The 21,167-nt window shown below is 40.4% G+C and overlaps 1 protein-coding gene across 6 annotated transcripts in view; it reads left to right on the top strand.

Moving 5' to 3' along the window:
* PDE1A (phosphodiesterase 1A) overlaps nucleotides 1-21,167 on the top strand; it is a 278,238-nt gene that overhangs the window by 240,091 nt on the left and 16,980 nt on the right. For all 6 annotated transcript variants that reach the window (XM_084800179.1, XM_084800178.1, XM_084800177.1 and 3 more), the window contains 6 exons: nucleotides 565-690; nucleotides 4,292-4,393; nucleotides 4,491-4,611; nucleotides 12,384-12,465; nucleotides 14,901-15,021; nucleotides 15,594-15,781. In XM_084800179.1, coding sequence (XP_084656305.1) covers nucleotides 565-690; nucleotides 4,292-4,393; nucleotides 4,491-4,611; nucleotides 12,384-12,465; nucleotides 14,901-15,021; nucleotides 15,594-15,781 — 740 coding nt within the window. The remainder of the gene's footprint in view (nucleotides 1-564; nucleotides 691-4,291; nucleotides 4,394-4,490; nucleotides 4,612-12,383; nucleotides 12,466-14,900; nucleotides 15,022-15,593; nucleotides 15,782-21,167) is intronic.

Here is a 21,167-nt window from a genome sequence, read left to right as displayed (position 1 = left end):
CAACCTGAAACTGATATACCATTTAAGACTGCTCCAAATGTTAAATTATTACGCAGGCTTTTAAACCGTAACTTAGTGCTTGCATGATTTTCTGTGTCCAGCAATGGGATTGATTTTAAGCTGTGAAATGACTTAAGCTTGCCTATTTTTTTTTATTAATTTATTCTTGTTACATCTCAGTTGTTATCCCATCCCTTGTATCCTCCCATTCCTCCCTCCCTCCCATTTTACCCTTACTCCCCTCCCCTATGACTATGACTGAGGGGGACCTCCTCCCCCTGTATATGCTCATAGGGTATCAAGTCTCTTCTTGGTAGCCTGCTATCCTTCCTCTGAGTGCCACCAGGTCTCCCCATCGAGGGGATGTGGTTAAATATGGGGCACCAGAGTTCATGTGAAAGTCAGACCCCACTCTCCACTCCACTGTGGAGAATGTCCTGTTTGGTGCCATAGTTTGAGGAGTGGTCCTGCTCAAGCTACGTCACCAGCCAAGCTTGACCATTTATCATTAGACTCTCCAGGTCTGAAGAAGGTCTCACCCGGGCGTTTGCTTGTCATTTCCAGGTCCGACGTGGCCATCCTGTACAACGACCGCTCAGTGCTTGAGAACCACCACGTCAGTGCAGCCTATCGGCTCATGCAAGAGGAGGAAATGAATATTTTGGTAAATTTATCTAAAGATGACTGGAGGTGAGTTTCAGAGGAAGCTCACAGGAAATTGAGCCTCAAGAACAATGTCAGTTATGATATTAAAGTGAGGAAAAGAAAGGAAGCCCTGGGTCTTCTGCTTATTTCAAACTTGGTGCCCGCTGACCAGATGCTGTTCTGTTCTTCTGCCAAGATGCAGTCTTGCATAAATTCAGATTTTTAGTATCATTCTCAATCCTCTTTCTAGTAGTTTGCTATGTATAGAGCTTAGCTTTAAAGAGATAAAGGCCTTCATGTGTTTGAGCAAAAATTATAACTATGCTAAAATGACCTACAGTGAAAAGGAAAGTACTCCATATATCTCCCAGAAGTACAATGTGTAATATCAACTTCCACTGTCTATCCTTTGAATTGTCTTTTTTTTTCTTTCTCAAAGTTTGTTATGTTAGTATGAATTTATATGCTCTATTTTTTCTTTGTCATGATATTTTATGTTTCTTTTCATTAACTTTATCTTTCCTGATTGGACTCTTTGTGTTGCTGTGTTAACAAATAGTACAATAATCATATAGATTGCAAAAGTTAATAGATTCAGTGCTTTCCAGCCACCCATAAAATACCTATTTACTGATAAAACACCAGTCAAAATTTACTGAGCATTGAAATTTGGTTATCTTGTAAAAGACGCACAATTTTTCTGTCTTGAAATCTTTTTAGTTTTTTTTAATTACAAGAAAGCATTGTTCTTTTTAAAAATATATTTTACACATTAACTTGTATTTCTCTTGTGTAATATTTTCCCTGGTTTCTTAATATAACTTCTAGAACTTATGAGGTATTTAAATGAAAAGCACAGCATATTTATTACATTGTGGAGATTTCACAATTTTTTGTGAATGTTCTCAATGTTTTTGTCTCAATGTTCTTATTTAACAAATATTGTGTCAAGGTGATATTTTAATCCAAATTCTCTTAAAATTTTATTTAAAACCTTTGACTGGAAATCATTTTTTTAATTTCCTTCAGTTCCTTTATTTCCCTGACTACTTGGGTAAACTATTCTAAGCAAGGTGCCCAGGATTATAAATGATAGCAGAGCATTGAGTTCTTGTCACTTTCATCTAAAATAAGGTTGGACTGGGCACCTGCAATGTTCAATAACAAATTCTATTATGTTACTTTTTTTTTTTAAATCATCTTTTATGTGAAATATTTGTGGGGGCGGGGGAGGTAGAGTCTGAGACATGGTTTCTCTGTGTACTGCTGGCTGTCCTGGAACTTGCTCTGTAGACCAGGCTGGCCTCAAACTCAAGAGATCTGCCTGCCTCTGCCTCTGCCTCCTGAGCACTGGGATTGAAGGCGTGCTTCGCCACTGCTGGACTAAGGACTATTTTTATTCAAGAACATTCTTGCTGTTCCATGCCTTGCTTTATCTTGTAATACTGGCCCCATAGTGAGAACTAAATATAATTGACTTTTTCTCTGTCTATACAAGGCTTTGCGAGGATGACTCAATGTCCTCCTTAGAGTGAGGAAGAGCTCCTCAAGGCTGTGCGCTACGGCTCCTGCATTTACACTACAGCATGTTGGCTGAAAGTTTAATTAGGGCCAATAAATATGTCTATGTTACATGGGATCTGATTCCCAAAAATATACCCCCTCACTAGCATCTGGGCTTCTCTGAGGTGGTTGAGATGGCTGTGCGTACCGCGGCTTCTGGAGTGGGAATTCTGGCTGAATCTTTTCTTCATGACTGAGCAAATGGAATCTCCTTGGGGGGGGGACTGTTAATGACCTTTTGCAGGTCTACCATAGGAATTAAGTGTCTAGGGTACTGACAAGGGAATTACTACATAGTCCTAAGTCCACACATAGACTGGATAAGTACTACTGATCCTATTACCAATTGTTTGATTTTTAAACTGTAAAATGAAGAAAGTGCAGGAAAGACCTTGAGAGTCCATGGTTCTCTGTGTTCCTTCCCTGGGGCATTAAGCCAATCAGTTTTGTTGGCTACATGGATTTATAATATTCTCAAGCCCCCTTGATGGCATGTCTTACTTCTAAAGACTTCAAAATTATATTTAGGAACAAGTGTGGTGGCTCTGTTACTAAGATGCATGCCATGCAAGTGCCAGGACCTTAGCTCATGCTCCAGAACCTATGTGAAAATGCCAGGGGGGTTGGACAATGCTTGAAATATCAGCCCTGGGGAGGCAGAGACAGGGGGACCCCTGGGGTTTGCTGTCCAGCCAGCCTAGCCTAACTGTCAAGCTTCAAGTCAGTGAAAAAAATCCCTGTTAAAAAAAATGTAGCCCCACTAGAATGTCCTCTCTTCTGTCTCTGTTTCCTGGTAAGTGAAGGCTTTCGTGGGACATGCCCCTTGGGCTAATAAGCAGATATAAGTGAGTATATACCATTTGAGTCTTTCTGCTTCTGAGTTAACTCACTCATTATGATCATTTCTAGCTCAATCCATTTATCCACAAATTTTGGGAATTCCTTGTTTTTAATAGCTGAATAGTATTCCATAGTGTATATGTACCACAGTTTCTTTATCCATTCTTCTATTGAGGGACACTTAGGCTGTTTCCATGTTCTGGCTATTATGAATAAGGCTGCTATGAACATGGTTGAGCAAATTTTCTTGTTGTGTGCTGGAGCATCTTCTGGGTATATTCCAAGGAGTGGAATAGCTGGGTCTTGAGGAAGCCCTATTCCCATTTTTCTGAGATAGCACCAGATAGATTTCCAAAGTGGTTGTACTAGTTTGCATTCCCACCAGCAATGAAGGAGTGTTCCTCTCTCCCCACATCCTCGCCAAATAGAACATTATGATAGGCAGATTTGGGCACAGGGGTCCCACTCAAACTAGGCACCAGACAAGGACAATACAGGCGGTAAACCTTAAACCCCTACCCAGATCTAGACAATGGACAGAACACTCTCCACAGTAGAGTGGAGAGTGGGATATTACTTTCTCACACACTCTGGTGCCTCACCTCTGACCATATCCCCTGGACGGGGAGACCTGATGGCACTCAGAGGAAGGACAGCAGGTTACCAAGAAGAGACTTGATACCCTATGATCATATAGAGGGGGAGGTAATCCCCCTCAGGAACTGTCAATGGGGAGGGGAATAAGGGGAAAATGGGAGGGAGGGACGAATGGGAGGATACAAGGGATGGGATAACCAATGAGATGTAACAAGAATAAATTAATAAAAAAAAATGTAGCCCTGAGTTTGACTTCTGGCCTCCATATAAATGTGTGCACATCTACATGTATAAGTACACACACACACACACACACACACACACACACACACACACACACGATATATATTTTCTTCAGGTAGAAAAAAACAAGACTTAGCAATTAATGAATTAGGAAGAAATGTGTCCTGCGAAGGGAAATAGATCTCATTTTTAAGGAGAATATTGAGTGGCTTGACTTTTTCAAATTAAGAAGTGTCAGTGATTAAAATAATGTCCAACTTTTGTGATCGTTATTGCATTTAAAGGGTGGTGGCTCTGTATTCATGATTGTTAGGAAAAACAGCACGACTGCATTTACAGAAATGTTCCCCTCCAAGTTAAGGAAGTGTCAAATGAGCCATTCTCCTTCTCGATGCCTCTGCAGGGATCTTCGGAACTTAGTGATTGAAATGGTGTTAGCTACAGACATGTCAGGCCATTTCCAGCAAATTAAGAACATAAGAAGCAGTCTGCAGCAGCCTGAAGGGTAGGTTGCTTTCTTTTGTCGTGTTGAAGGTCTGTGGCCTTGGGCTTAGAGAACACTAGGTGATTCTGCTAATTTGAACATGTCTTTGGTTTGGCAGGATTGACAGAGCCAAAACTATGTCCCTGATACTCCATGCAGCCGACATCAGCCACCCCGCCAAAACCTGGAAGCTGCACTACAGGTGGACCATGGCCTTAATGGAGGAGTTTTTCCTGCAGGTGCCTTTTCCTTCTGTTTTGGAAACAGCAACTGTGAATGTTGACACAACTTTTCTCGGCAGAATCCTGGGCCTCTGACTTATATTTTCAGTTAGCCACCGCACGTAGTTAGGGTGCTTGGGAGAAGGTTTAGCAATGTTGTAGGTAAATACATTAGATAATCCAAAATAGTATTAAATGTCTTTTAAAGAGATATGAGGGCGTGCCACTCGGGAAAGAAAGGAATAGACAACCAGGTTAGAATTTTTGTCATTAATAGGTGAATTTGAGAGCAGGGACAGCAAATGACTTGCACAATAAAAAGGGCAAGAAGGCTCGGGGGTGCTGGTGACACACAACCTTCTAAGTATTTCTTCCTGCTCAAAGTTCATTTGTATAGCTGCAAAGGAGGCTGAGGGAAACGTAGCTGGACAGGCACCTGCCTAAATGAAACAGCAGATAAAAGTCTGGCGGGGAGGAGAAGCCTGTTCTTTGCCGCAAGCATTTATCTACAAGTGGTTTCCTGTGTTGTGTCCCTGTCCTAACGTATCCGTGTCCAAAGATGGGATGCTGTAGTATAAAGGTGGTGCTAACCACTCAAGGTTGGCTTCAACTCCACAAGTCAGATGCTGCGCAGGCCACTGAAAGAGAGGATCCACTTCAGACTTCAGCCCCAGGTGGAGGCACCGGACACAGAAATGTTGGATTCTAACTAGTTAGTTACAAATCCAGTTGAGTTGGAAATTTGTTAGTCCATAGAAGTCAGGGCTAGTATTATAATGACAACTAGAAAATTTGTCACAAAGGATGCAGTTCAGTAATGGCCAGATAGGGATGGGAGTGTCTCACACATGAGCACCCCTGGGTCTCCAGGTGGCATTGGGACATGTCAACTCCAAGATGAAGAATATGAGCCTGAAATCCCCTCTGCACTTCAGTGTCCACAGTGTTGTGAATTTTATTAAATAGGTGTGAAAAACTTTAAAATATATTAAACTGAATGATCATAAAAATACCACCCAAGGCAATATCTTGATGCAACCAAGACTGTACTTTGAGGACATTTTGTAGCATTATATGGTTTTCTCATTTTAAAAGATCAAAAGTATGAAAATCACTGATCGGTTTTATCTTAAGAATGTAGGTGAAGTTTAAGAAAAATTGAACTAAAATAACTTGATAGGAGGTAATAATAAATATAAAACAAAAATCAGTGAGACAGAGCAAAGGGAAACTATAGCCAAAATTAATAGAGACAAAAACTGACATCCTGAAAAAGTAATAAAATTACTTGCAAAATCAAAAAGAGGGAGAAATACACATGGAAGATGGGTTATTATTACAGAGCTTGTATGTGTCAAAAGGGTACAGAATAATATGAACAAACTATGCCAAATAATAGTGATAACAAATAAAATTGCCAAATTCTTCAAAAGAGATATAAATTACCAACCTAGACATAAGACAAAGCTACAATGAATACTCATATACTTATTGTTTAAATTGAATTTATAATACAGTCCCACATGAGAAAAACACAGGATTTGGGGTAGTTAGATGGCTCAGCAGTTAAGGGCACTGGCTGCTTTTCCAGAGGAAAAGGACCTTGTTTGAATTCTCAGTACCCACGTGGCTGCTCACAAATCCAGTAACTCCACTCCCAGGGCATCCGACACCTTCTCCTGGCCTCTGTGGACACCAGGTACACGTGCAGTGCACAGACATACATGCAGACAAAGATCCCATTAGGATTTGAGCTAGGATTAGATGGCTCCAATTTTTTATTTTAATTTCAATTTTCATTATTTAGTTCAGGTGAGAAATCTCAAGTTTCTCAAGAATTTTAAGGGAAAAATGTCAGTTTTATACAAAATTTTCATGATAGAGAAATAAGAAAATTGACAGCATATTGCTCATAAAACCTGACCAAGATGTTTCAAATAAAGAAATTATAGCCCATATCTGTCATGAATCTAGATGGAGAAACTTAATATATTGGCAAGTCAAATCCATAATATTGTAAAAGAACACATAGTGTGTTATGAACCTGCATCCCGAACATTTTCTGATTATACTGAACTATATAAAAAGAATAAAGCAGGAAAATCACACGGTCATATCAATAGATTCACAGAATGCATTTGACAAAACTCAACATTCTAATTACACAAACTCCCAGCAAACTAATTAGGAGATGTCTCCAAGCCTAACAGAGGGTCAAAGCTAATGCAATACTCCAGAGGAAACACAACATTTTTACGCTAAGATCAGAGTATCAACTGTTTCTCTTAAATGTTCCATATGAAGTCTTAATCAGTACAAAGAAGCACAGGAAAGAAATCATAAGTAGAGTGGATAAAATAAAACTAACCTCATATGAAAAAAAAAAAAAAGCTGGCAGAACCAACCCAGGAAACAATCTGAAAGTTTAGCCTTCCCAGCCCAGATGACTCCCCATAGCAGGACATGCCTCTCACAAAGGATCTCCTTCATCCCTCCCTAGAAGAGGAGAAACAGAAACACAAGAAAGAGCTCCTAGTGCGGAATCTGATTCCTATCGAATGGATGTTAACAAGGATGATAGCAGGATGATAGCAAGTCACCTCGTCCTTTAGCCATGCACAAATAGTCATCTCGAGGGTTGGCTGCTCCACTCTTCTCTGCCAGCCTACAGGAGGAAAAGCAAGGCTGACAGGAGGATGCTCCTCAGGAGTTAGCAGCGAAAGCCCCTGATTCAAGATGAGGAGGAACCACCCAAACAAACACAGTTTGGATAGTAAAAAAAAAAAAAAGAAAAAAGAAAAAAGAAAATTAAGTTTAAAACATAATGTTACTTAAGAGAGCATAAAACAAAGTATTAAGGATACATTTAGGTAAATGCATTCAAAACCACTGCAAGGAAGACCAGAGAATGTAATAATACACACACACACACACACACACACACACACACACACACACACACACACTTATAAATGGACAGACAGTCCATGTTAATTAGTGCTGTAGTTTGATTTCTGTGACTGTGACAAAAACACTGGCCAAAACAGATTGGGCAGGAAAGGGTTTGTTATATTTTACAAGTTATACAAGTTATAGCCATTATCAAGGGAAGCCAGGACAGAAACTGAGGTAGGACTGCATAGGGACACTAGTTACTAGATTGCTCTCCATGCCTAGCTCAGCTTACTTTGGGGGCTGGACGCTTTTACATCAGTAATTAATCAAGAAATCACTCTATAGTGTTGCCTCGCCCACAAGCCAGTCTGACTGAGACATCCTCTCAACTGAGGTTTGCTCTTCCCAGATGAAAAAAACTTGTGTCTAGTTGACAAATGCTAGGCAGAACAATGGAACAAAACTCCCAATATTACTAAGACGTAAGTTCTTTCAAAATTGATTAGTATGTTTGTCATCATGTTGTTAAAAAATTAGCAGACAGCCGGGTATGGTGGCAAATGTCATTAATCCCAGTACCCAGGAAGGCATATGCAGGCAGATCACTGTGAGTTTGAAGCCAGCCTGGTCTACAAAGCAAGTCCAGGACAGCCAAGGCTACACAGAGAGACCCTGTCTCGAAAACAGCAGCAGCAGCAGCACAACAACAACAACAACAAATCATAGCCGACCTCTTTGTAGAGGCTAGAACTCTGATCCTACAATACAAATGGAAATGCACGAATCTAAAATGGCCATGGCAGTTCTGTAGAAGAGGAAAAGGCTGGAGCATCCACTGTCCCGTACTATATAACTAGCATTTCATAATATAGAAATGATCAGTCTGTCACTGGCATATAGATAGTAAATAGATCGATGCAATCTAACAGTGACTCGAGAAATAAGGCTACACATGTGCAGTCATGTGATGCTCTTCATAGACACCAAAGCAAATAAGCTGCGAAAGACTTCCCACAATGCAAATGCAGCAGATACATAATTGTGTGGCAGTAAGCAAATTTATCCTTTTTTAAAAAATAAGATTTGTGTTTATCTTTATCTTTGTGCAGGAGTCCATATGAGTGCACACCACGGTGGCCCTTCAAGGCCAGAGGCTAACATCTGATCCCCCTACTCTTTGAATTCCTTCAAGTGGAGTTCTTGTTTTAAGTTTTTTGCTTACTTGTTTTGTTTCTGCTTTTCTCTTTGTTTCTGTTTGAGACAGGGTCTTGCGTTGTAGAGCATTCTGGTCTAGAACTCATTTTATAGCCTAGGTTGGCTTTGAGTTTAGGTCATTTCTTCTGCTTCAGCCACCATGTGCTGGCATTAAAGGCATGAGCTACCACACCTGGATGTTCAGTTGGCGTTGAGAAAATTAGAAGATGAATATAAATACGAAACATTAGAAATACCTGTGAAAAGAATGTTGTAGCTTTGAGAAGTTTTAGGAGTAAGAACTCTCTCCCTCCCCAACTGTGTGTTTGTGGGAGGTGGATCATATTAAAAAAAATACAGAGGAAGTTTGGGCTGTGTTAACATCTAAGTCAGTTTGTGTTCATTTGCGTAACAAGTCTGTTAAACTGCTTTCTGACAAAATGACACAGGGCTGTTGAGTACCGTGTGTTTGGAGGGCAGGGTGAAGACCAGCTCTTTGTTTCATCTTCCTCAACTCAGCCTGCTCTCTTCCTGTCTTTGGTCAGCTGCCTCAACTTTACCTATCCAGGAGGAGTTGTACCTAGAATTCACAGTCCTGAGAAACACTGGTTTTAGACCTTTGATGAAATGCTTGTGTCGCAGGAGACTTGACAGGTCCTCATCCTTAAGGCACAAGCCTGTCATATTTATCAGTGCATATAGTGTCTTTTCTTTGAGTGCTTAACAAGTCAACACCAGCGCTTTTGACTAGTATAAATATATGTGAAAGATGCTCCATCCATTTCAACTGTGATTGACACAAAAGACAGAGGTACCAGCCAAAATGGTAATCAATAGCAAAATAAGACAGACTCACACCTCTTTCACTCTTCTTGGATACATACTAGTTGGCAGGATGAGAAGCTCGCATAACTAAATTTAAAAATAAGCACATCCATTAATTTTTTCACTATGAGCTCAATAAATAAATTAATATTTTCTTTCTTCAACTCATTATTTTATGAAACACAATCTTAATTTCGTAAAAACCAACATCTGTTAAGCAATATTGTCTTATACGTCAGAGGGAAACAAATGGTGTGAAAAGTAAGTTGTAAGTAAGGAAAAAGACAGAGTGATGACTTTCCAGCTCTAAATTGAATATTATTACCAAGTTTCCCTGTTTTCTTCAGTATTGCTAGATGTCCTATAAAGTAAATTTTCCCACACTACTAAAAATACACTCAGCCAATCCACTCTCAGCCAAAGATCTGGCATCAATGAAAATTACAGACATAACCTCCCAAATTAAATGAACATAAAGAAATATAGCTCAAAATGTTAAAATCAAAGCCAGTTCCAAGAGTTGAGAAAGCACTATAAACAGCAGGTACACAAGTGATCCTAAAGTTTGGTAAAAAAAATAATAATGCTTATCATAAAAATACACAATTGCATTCTACCAGAAATATAACTGAATATAGCTGTGGCAGCTTCTATAGCCATTAAACATGTAACCTATTTGGGTGACTTTGTGAGAATTTCTGAGGGCCATTTCTAGAAGGAGTAAAGGAAAACAGTCACACTGAGGACATTCCATATACCAGTTCTCCGGAGATGGCTAAATGCATCACAGCTTGCCTACAGACCAGGGTGCCCTCACCTCCTGTCACTGGGCCTGTTACTATTACTCTGGAGACTCAGATCTGGGTCTTGGTGCCGCAAGGTTCCCGGGCTTCTGCACACCATCTTCTTTCAGGGGCTTCATTTATTTACAGCCATAGAATTTGTTTAAGTTTTAATGGGATTAAAAATACAAAAATAAAGTCTTAGATTGACACCTCGCTGATAGCTGGCAGAGCCTTTTACTGTGTTTAGAAAGAAGAAAACCAACTACTAGCTTTTTGTCACAGCCATTTAAAGGAGAGACCATAGCAAGCTGCGTGGGAGCCCTGAGATGGGCATGGGCTGTCAGACACGGGACAGCACACTCTCCTGTTGCATCTTGATGTGGCCGCTTCTGCTGCCTCGGCACCTCTAGGCTCCTCCCTCAGATCAGTGCCCAGAGTCAGGATGTCACAGAGAGCGGCTGTGGAGTTAACTGACTCTGGTGTGTTCTCTTACCATGCTCATAGGCCAATTAAAATACCAGGAAGTATATTTATTAGGCTTAGTAAGTTATTGATTCTAAAAAGTCTATTTTGGTCTTCTAAATATAGTATTTTTCACAGGATGTACAATTTTCAAGATAAATATGAAGCAGTTGTTATGTAGGATGCCTACTGTTTGGGCCCTTGATTTTATTTTAGTAAAAAGTAAGTATCCCCTGCCTTGGGAGAGAATAAGGACCTTATAAGGTTGGTCGAACTTACACTGAGGTAACACAGTTTCCTTTTATATACCTCTCTTCCCCAGCAGTACTCTGTGGTGTCCTGTTCAGTTATTCCATGGTCCGGCTCAGGGTCCCCTGCTGACCCATGGCCTCTGTTCATTCCAAAAAAAATAAGTAACATTTTGAAATATTTATAAATAAATTCAATTATTACGGCGTTTTCACATTCAGTGCTTTTAGTGATGAGAACTTTATATTCTAAATTAATTGAAAGGTACAGGTAGCAGAAAAACAACATTAAACTCCCAACACCATGTATAAAAAGGCCAACTCTGCATCTAAGTGTCAAATACTTAGGTCTTAGATAAAAATGGGATCTCAGCAGTGTTTAAAATGGGCTCACACAGAGAGAACAAAGATGGGCGTGGTGGCACATACCTGTAGTCCCAGCATCGGAGGCACAGGCAGATGGATCTATGAGTTTGAGTCCAGCCTAGTTTACAAAGTGAGTCCAGGATAAAAACCCTGTCTTAGAAAAGAAAATGGAACTTACACAGAGTATAGCATCACAAAGGCTTTTTCAGCCATAAATAATTTTTTCAGTCTTTCAAAGAACCATATAATATAGAAATAGATTTATTGAATCTATTCTATTGCTGTGCTGTTAAGCTATAAACAGAAAATATTCAAACAATAACATCAGCCAAATGCAAACATTATACTGTCAGTTAAGGACAAGTGTATCTGTAAATATCAAATAAATGTCTTTAATATCATGTTTCCCATTAAGTCTATCATCTGTCTTATTTCTATTTTAAACAACAATAGTATCATTATGTTCTAATATAAATCCTTAGGGATATTTTATTCAATAATTAACTATTGGTAATACTTTTGAATCTTATTCTAAATGTATTATAAAAATCATTATTTTGGTGAGACATTTAACAAATCTTAGCCAATGAATGGAAATAAGTTTCAAAGTACTCAGGCAGTTCAATACAAAATCTTGCATTTTAAAAACTTTGTTGAGTAGAATCTAAAAATTGAAGAAAAGTCCATAAACTTGGTTGTTAAATAACTTCTCAATAACACACTGAGATGACTGATCCAGTGCAGAAGACTTATTATTTGCCTCTTTAGAGTCAAGGGGTTGTGATACTGTTACTACAGCGATATTTAGAGATGTGTTAGCACTAGAAAAAACCCTCAGAAAAAAACTATTCAAGAGAAATTATATGAACTTGGACTTTAATGATATAAGGAAGCGTGTGCACATCACTGCTTTAAACATGAAAAAAAAAAGTGCTGGCTTTACATTACTCTGTCTAGACTGCACACTTTCTTACATTCTTCGGCTTGATTCTGGTCGTTCATTTTCTTTCCCCAGGGAGACAAGGAAGCTGAATTAGGACTCCCATTCTCTCCACTGTGTGACCGGAAGTCAACAATGGTTGCCCAGTCTCAAATAGGTAATCCTGAATAGTGTCCTGAACAGCAGGTGGACTTGTCAGTGCTCCCATGTGTGTGCTGAGCTGGGCAAAGGCTGCCGGGCCAACCTCGCTCTGCACTCGGGATAAACTTTGGCCTTACGCTGATCCAGATAATGCTTCCTGAGAATCAATTAAGTATTTTTCACACAGTGAATCCAATAAAGCTGCTAATGCTGCTCAAGGCCAGGTGTTTCCAGGTTCTTGGTTCTTAACCAAGGAATTAAAGTAAAAGCCCACCCAGGGTTTCAGGAAGTTTAATGTAAAGGAAAGCAACAGGAAAGCTCTCCCTGTAAGCAAAGTCTCTGTGTGTTGGGAAAGAGGGGCCAGGTTCTAAGCAGTGTACTTATGGCAGCTCTCCATTTTGACTGCTAGATTAGATCACGTGGTCATTTTCCTACCATGCACATTCCTTCCTAGAATGCTTCTGATTGAACAGAAACTATTTCAAGTTTCACTGTTGTTAGGGGAGGAGAGGAGTGTAGATACCACAGGGTTGCAGGTGGAAGTCTGTGGTTGTAGAGGGGTATGTGCACATAGAATGCACAAGTAAAAGAGGTGGGCTGCCCAGAGCAGCATTGGGAAGGGGTATGCATCGCACAAAACAAGCGGAGTTCTAGGCCACTGAACTATGCCCTATGCTTACCTGCCTCAAAGCACAATTAGCCAATGCAATTGTTATTCTTGGTTTTAATCCTGGTAAAGAAGGACTTTCCTCTTGTGTAAGGGACTGGTTCTTTTGTTTTGTCACATTGCTGATTATTATTTTCTATAATTTAATCTTTTGGACATAAAGCAACTCAAGGAAAATATCAAACTTCCTATTGGGTTATTGCTAACTTTTTGTCATATGCTCAATGCAAACTCGTACCCTTAAGGGGGACAGTGCTTGAGATCTGAACAGATGAGCCAGCAGAAGATTTGCAAAAAGATATCACTTCCAGCTACATTTACTCTAACCTGTATTTGTAAGGAACTTCAGTTCAGGTCACTATGAAAATATAAGCTAAGCTTCCTGGTTTTAGTGTCTGATGGCATTCTGACAGCCACCATCCTCCTTACCGAACCACCTGGTTTAAGAATCAGTATCCCTCCTCTGGAGGTGAGCTCTGGTGCACCTATCTATCACAGAGCTGCAGGGCAGTGGGAAAGCTACTGGCTCTAACCTTTCCCCTTCCCAGCCAACTTCCAACAGCTGCTCGGTGAATAAAACATAGGTGCTTACCACCTGTCAGAAACCGTGGATGTTGGTGACTCAGGACCTCATCAATCAAGCTGGGAATGACTGACGCCCAGTGGCTGGTGGCTCTGGTACACCTTCCTCTTTTGTCAGTAAAGGTGCTGACTCATTGGACAATCTACCTGTGCCAGGGAGTTAAAACTCTGGGTGAAGAAATAATTTTACTTTGAAGTGTCAACTAAGATACAAAATTACTGAAGGCATTTGTAAAAGTTGAGATGTGTCAAGCACCCAATACTTTGGTCAAGCATTCATTGGATGATTTGTATGTATGCATATGCCACATTCAGACCTTCTTTTTCTTGCTATGCAAATGTTAGTCTGTGTTCCCAGGTAAGTTCAAAGCAAGAAGCACCCAATTGCTTTGGGGACCCAAGGTGTTGCTTTATACCTTTAATTTAAGGAGCTTAAAACAGTTATTGTCTCTTCTTTCCCCTTACCACTGAGAGGCAAGTGCATCCTGTGGACAAGGCTCTGTGTTGTCTGTCACTTTCCATCTTGATGGGCACTTTAAATTTAAGTCATTACTCAGTCCTGACATCTCTTAGTGGTGGGCTTAGGGTTGTCTCCTGCAGATTGTAATGTTCTCTCTGCTGGTTTGACAGCACACGCCCACACTCTGCAAATTAATGCTTTACATCCAGACAGTAATAAACAATGATTTGAAATAATAGTGGCACCGATGGAGGCCTCTGATGCAGTAAGAGAAAAAAAAATCAATAAATTAAAAGTAGCTGTCTTCCTGTGGCCTGAGGGTGGGCCCTTCAGTTAGCTGTGTTCTTTAGAATTTAGACAACTTTTCTTTCTGGCATGTAACATTCAACAACCAAAAGCAAAGTGAGGGTCATTCCAAAGCTTCTCATTAAGAAGAAAGGACATTCCTCACAACTAGAGTTGGTTCCACAGTAAGGACAGCACAAAGGGTGAAATATTAAAAAAGGGCAGACCATGTGCTTGGGCTAGGAAGTGTAAGTTGTCAGTTCTACCACTGAATGTGTCATTACACAAAGTAGTTAGCAGTCTCTGAAGACTGCTGCTGTCCCTAGCTAAGCCAGTTCTGCAGTGACTGCTTGCCTTTGCGCTGTGTCTCAGGAAACACTAACTATGACTTGCCACGGGATTCAGGATGCTGTAACACTTGAATGTATCTATCCTTCTGTCCACTTTGCTTTTTCAGGTTTCATTGATTTCATAGTGGAGCCAACATTCACTCTTCTGACAGACTCGACAGAGAAAATTATTATCCCTCTTATAGAGGAAGCCTCAAGATCAGAATCTTCTAACTATGGGGCAAGCAGGTATAATTTTTTTCTGCATGTTTTTTGTCTTTAAGATTTTAAAGAGCTTTTACCAAATAATCATCCTTTCCTCAAAGGTAGGCCTGTGGTTCTTACCGTAATTATTAGGTAGTATTGCCATCTAGTGGCTATATATTGTAATACAGTCCCTTTGCAATTGATCTGGGAATGCTAATGAGAAGGTGTGGATCTGGACGGGAGGGGAGGCAGGGAGGAACTGGGAGGAAGTGGGTAGAGGCTACACCATAATCAGGATAGACTGGATAAATAAGAGTTTATTTGATTTTGAGAAAGAAAAGAGAGAGACACACACACAGAAAGACAGGTCACTATGAAAATATAAGCTGAGAGAGACAGAGAGAGACAGAGACAGACAATAAAGTACCCTGAAGTGTGCTAAGGATGGTCCCGGGCCCTCCCCATGTGGGAAAGTGGATATAAGGGGTAAGCACTAGCCACATGCTCACATCTGGGCCAGTGTGGCTGTTGTCTTCTTCCAGTGGGTCTTGTAAAACTTTCTCGTTATGGTATCTTCACTTTGTTGTCTTGCTTTCTTTGGTTGTCAATGGTAGCTCATCCACCATGGTTGGGTTCCACGTTGCTGATCCTCTGAGGCGGCCAAGTACGAAAGTCTTCATGAGCGATGGGAGCTACACCCCAGACTACTCTCTTCAGGCCGTGGACCTGAAGAGTTTCAAAAACAACCTGGTGGACATCATTCAGCAGAACAAAGAGAGGTGGAAGGAGTTAGCTAACCAAGGTACAGTTGTTGGCGATGCTACCACCCAGAGTCTTTTTAACTCCCTAATGATCTGGACTTTCTTCCACTTGATGATCTTCTCTTATAAAATGCACAAACTCTTACTGCTAGCTGAAATTTGGTCACTCAGGAGAAAGTTGGCTCTAGCTAGCTAAGAAAGAATCCTGCTGTCCGGGTCACCTGAGCTGCACGTGTGTGTGTTGGTGGACAGTGGTCATGCAAGGGAGCAGAGTATGGGACAGGAACAGGATGACATACTGCATGGGTTAAGAACCACTGTGCTTTGTCAGCAGTGCTTCCAAGCCTCTTTCAGCACTACCCAAGGCCACTAGCTCTTGCTGTGTCTGCCTTAGTGCCCAGTGGTTTCGTTAAGAATAAAAGCCTGTGACTGGAAAGATGGCTGTGTGGTTAAGAGTACTTGAGGCTCTTGCCAAGGGCCTGGATTTTGTTCCCAGCACCCACAGTAGGCAGCTCATAATAGCCTGTAACTCCAGCTCCAGGATCTGATCATCTCTTTTAGCTTCTACAGACATCTGCAGACACATGCACATACACACAGACACATAGACATACACGTAACTGCAATAAATGATTTTTTAAAAGAATAAGTGCTTCATGAATAATTTTGTATCCAGAGTAGAAAATGCTGTTTATTGACTGTTAAAGGTACTGTGGTTCTGTGAGGAGAGAGGTCTGGGTAGACCTGCTTTCAGCCTTCTGGAAGGATTGAGATGCTAAACAGGAGTAGGAGTGCGCTTTTAAACAGGGATGGCAGGAAGCCCTCAATATGAAAGTGATGGTGAGAGGAGGCAGGACAGGGGGCCAGGGAGTGGCTTGCAATGGACAAGCCACTGTACAAACCAGGAGGTGGAGCTTGCCCTGCACACAAGAAACAAAGAATCTCGTATAAAGGGGGAAATGGGCCAGTGGAAAGGCCGTAGGCGTGATGTGGGGAATGTGGGGGCCACATCATTTGTTTGGGCCTCAAAGAGGAAAGCCACATGTAGGGTTCTCTCTCAGAACACAAGTAATTTCAACTAGCATTTAAAAGTATTTCTCTGACTACACAGAAGAAAACAGTATTTTGTCTGGGATGTAAAATATCACTAGGGATCAGAAAGGAGGCTGTGTCTGCCATTAGGAGAAAGATGAAAATTTAGACTAAGAAGGACTGTCTGTAATCTGTGAAAACTGAAGAGGGAGGCTTGTATTCACACAGATTTTAGATGTTTAAGAGGAGAATTTGTATGTACATTTATAAAATGTATATATGGTAAATATAATCATAATATAGAAATACCATACATATGTGTGTATGTTATATATATATGTGTATGTGTGTGTGTGTGTGTGTGTGTGTGTGTGTGTGTGTGTGTGTGCAATATGACTTCAAAAATTATGATATTCTACATTCACCCTGGTACCAAATCCTATCTGTTATCCTTTCAAACACATCCTGAATCCAACCTTTTCTTGTCCAATTTCTTGCATGCATACTGGTTATAGCCTTCATCTTTTAGTTTTCAGAATGTTAATGCAGTCAAAATCATTACTTAATCTAAACTCCCATTTTCCTTCTAGATGACAAACAGTAGCCTCCTTTCTGGCACCTTTGGTGATACTAGGGAGAATGTAGAGTGCAGAATTATATGATGACATATACACATGTATGTACGTAGAGTGTATGTATGTAAATAACGTATATACATATTTGTATGCTGCCAGTTATTTTCCTATTTCTATGATCAAACACTATGACTGAGATAACGTACAAAAGAAAGCGTGTTTGATTTGGCTTATAATTGCAGAAGTCCACAATGGTGGGGCAAAAGAACAGCTGAAAACGCATATCTTGATCCACAAGCATGGACAAGACAGGGTGCTAAGAATGGTGTGGGGTTTTGAAACTTCAAAGCTCACCCCAGGCACACATCCCCTCCAAGAAGGCCACACTTCCTAATCCTTCCCAAACAGTTCCACCAACTGGGGACCAATTATATGACCCTAAGAGGGCCATTCTCAATTAAGCTGCCACATATGGCATATACTGTATCATAATTATTTATACGTATTCTATAGTGATATGTATAATTCTCTTGCATTATTCATATAACTCATATGTTTTTCATAATAAAAAAATAAAAACATGATCTCCTGCAAAAAACAAAACAAACAAACAAACAAAAACCATCTTATGAATCTCAGTGACTATCAGTCCATATGGCCATGTTAATCTACTGTGGACCACTGACAACCTATGGTACCCTGAAGAGAGAGCTTCTTTCTCATAGCTGCATTGAGATGGGATGATGGGATGAAGGCGATCCAATGTTCACTGAAGCTGTCTGGGAATCTCTCAGGTCTCAGCACCGTCTCATCACTCCTCACATCCAAGCCCCTCTTCAGATCCACAGAACACCCTGCTAATCCTGGGCAGGGAAATTCTTTGGTTCCAGAGTGTGAGGCCCGCTGTAATAAAGTGAGTTAGTAGTTAAAACACCGCTTAAAAGGACATGTTCATCCAGCCTTCTCTTAGGGAGCTGACCATAACTGACTAGAATTGGTGTATGTAGACTTCTTCTTTATAGAAGGCAACATTCCCTATTGATGAGAGCAGTCTAGTTCTGGCCTCAATTTTAATTCATCTAACAAAACAAAAACCCTGCTTCCATCAAGGCCTCGCTGCCATTCAGCAGTGATTGATGAGAGGGCTAGAGTAGGGTCTGATAACTTACTGAATGCTCTCAGTGCATTGATCCATGTATGGCATGAGAAGAGCCTTTGTGAGCCAATGCCTTCTCAAATGCCCATCTGCAGTCAGTACAGCCTTTTCATGGGTACTTGATATCCAAACTGGTCACTAACTAAACCCTACGTTTTTAGGTGTGCAGTCATTCCCCTCCATCTGCAGGCAATATGCTCCAGTACCACGAGAGCATCCCTGAGAGCACACCCACCTCCTGATCCTTTATGTACTACACTTTATCCAATGGGCCCACACTTAGCAGGCATTTTGAATTAATGCTTACATGTATTTTCACTGCCTGTATGCCTGTGCACTGCATGTCTGCCTGTGCACTGCATGTCTGTCTGGTGGTTTTGGAGGCCAGAAGTGGCCCTTGCATCTTCTGGAACTGGAACTACAGAGCCACCATGTGAGTGCAAGATGTTGAACGCGGGTCATCCAGAAGAGCAACCAGTGCATGTAAAAACTGAGCCATCACTCTAGCCCTTCATTATACATTTTAATATGTAAATTAGGCAGAGTGGGTAACTGAAAACATTATGATAGTCACGGGCCAAAACAGGGCTCTATAAAAACACACTATGATGAAAAAAAAAAAAAAGTGGGTTCTCTATCTCTGTCTCTAAATAGCCTACTGAAAGTCATGTTAAAACCCATATAATAGCATCAGTTCCCAGAGCTTTGGACTCCTAAGAGGAATTTAAGTTTGCCATTGTTGTTTATGAATTAGGTAGGATCAGTGGGAAAAGGCATTTTCATATAATAAAAAATAGGCATGTTCTTACGCATCTCATTTTTAAGGTGAATCCCAAGTCAAATATATAAGACTACTGTCTTTCTTTCTTTGTTGTTTTTTCCCTTTTTGTTGTTGTTGTTTTTGTATGGGTTTTTTTGTGTGGGTTTTCTTTTGTTTGTGTTTTTTGGTTTTTTTGTTGTTGTTGTTGTTGTTTTGTTTTGGTTTTGGTTTTCTGAGACAGGGTTTCTCTGTGTAGCCTTGACTGTCCTGGAATTATTCTGTAGTCCAGGCTGGCCTCGAACTCACAGAGATCCACCTGCCTCTGCCTCCCAAGTGCTGGGATTAAAGTTTTTGTTTTTATTTTTAGAGACAACATTTCTCTGTGTATCCCTGGCTGTCCTGGAACTCACTATGTAGACCAGGCTGGCCTCGAATCCAGAGATCTGCCTCCCTCTGCCGGGCTGAAAGGCGTGCGCCACCACTGGACTAATGTGCTTCCAGATAGCCTTTCATTCCATTCCAAAAGTAGCAACTTAAGCAACAACTGATTAAACTTATTCTTCTCACATCATCTGAGAATTATCACTGACAAATATTAATCATAAAACAGTTCCAATAGCAAAAGCGAAATATGCCGAAAATTACAAAACTACTGATAGTATGGGTTTTTTTTTTATGTCTACTACAGTAGTTTATACAAACATGACTAGTCTAAAAGAACTAATCCCAGGTTATTTTTTCATAATTCCTCACACTTTCTCAAGATTGTTAAAATTAGCACCCTTCTTTTTCAGAACCAAAACCAATTCTACAGGAGCAGCGTAAGTTTTTTCGTCGGTAACTATGTTTAGGTAAAGCTACCTGTGACAGCTCTCATTTGATCAAAAGATTCGGCAATTTTGATATTCTTGCTGGACGTCTACCTGGGCCTGAGTGAGAAAGGGGATCCACTTTTGCAGATTGCTAAGTTGACATCAGAAACCTCAGACATAACAGCTGCAAATTTCTTGATTGATCTGGCTTGGCTGGCATGGAATAGATCCACCGGTGGTTACCACATCACCTTTAGCCTTCAACTATTGGTGCAGATAGTGTTTTGTGGCACCTCTCTTTGCTAAGATGACACAGTGAGTGCCAATAAATGTGCTCTGAGCAACTTATCAGTGTCTTTGTCGTGTCTTCTGTAAGGCTACCAAGGCAGTTTTGCTTCAAATGTGTGTTTTTTAACATTTCTGAAAGGAAGCACAATTTTTAAAAATTTATCTTTTATATAAATTCTAACATTTTTCCTGAAAAATGCTTTAATAATATCTACCATTGAATGATTCATAAAAATTATGAGATAAGTATCACACGAGTGATGTTTGTAGTTTATAGTCTAATGAGAAGGGATGGTCAGGATAACGTGGCTTAACACACTGGGTTGCATTGTAAATCTGTTGCCACAGAACTTAGCTTAAGATTAGCCAGTCTGATTTTCCTCCCAGAAAAAATCCCTTAAAATAGTTTAATTGCATTTACTCTCTCTCTCTCTCTCTCTCTCTCTCTCTCTCTCTCTCTCTCTCTCTCTCTCTCTCTGTGTGTGTGTGTGTGTGTGTGTGTAACGTGTGTGGCTGCAGGTGACAGAGCGTGCAGAGGTCAGAGGACAACTTGCAGGAGTCAGGACTCTCCTATTTGTTTTTAGCAAGTGTTTTGCTAATACTCTCTGACTTAATACTTAATACTTAACTAACTTAATACTTAGTTGTACCAGAGGGGTAGAAGTACCATAAGAAGTAATTAGCTAAGAATAGTGGTAGAGTTACAATCCTTCAAAGAGTTGTATTTTTAATGTATGATGTAATTCTGCCCCATGAAGGGAGAAAATTGACCATATCATAGAATCAGATTGAATCCTAAACTAA

The sequence above is a fragment of the Acomys minous genome (assembly GCF_964271855.1).
Source record: "Acomys minous genome assembly, chromosome: 10".
In the NCBI taxonomy this organism is placed as follows: Eukaryota; Metazoa; Chordata; class Mammalia; order Rodentia; family Muridae; genus Acomys; species Acomys minous.
This window is presented reverse-complemented; position numbering and strand designations above follow the sequence as displayed.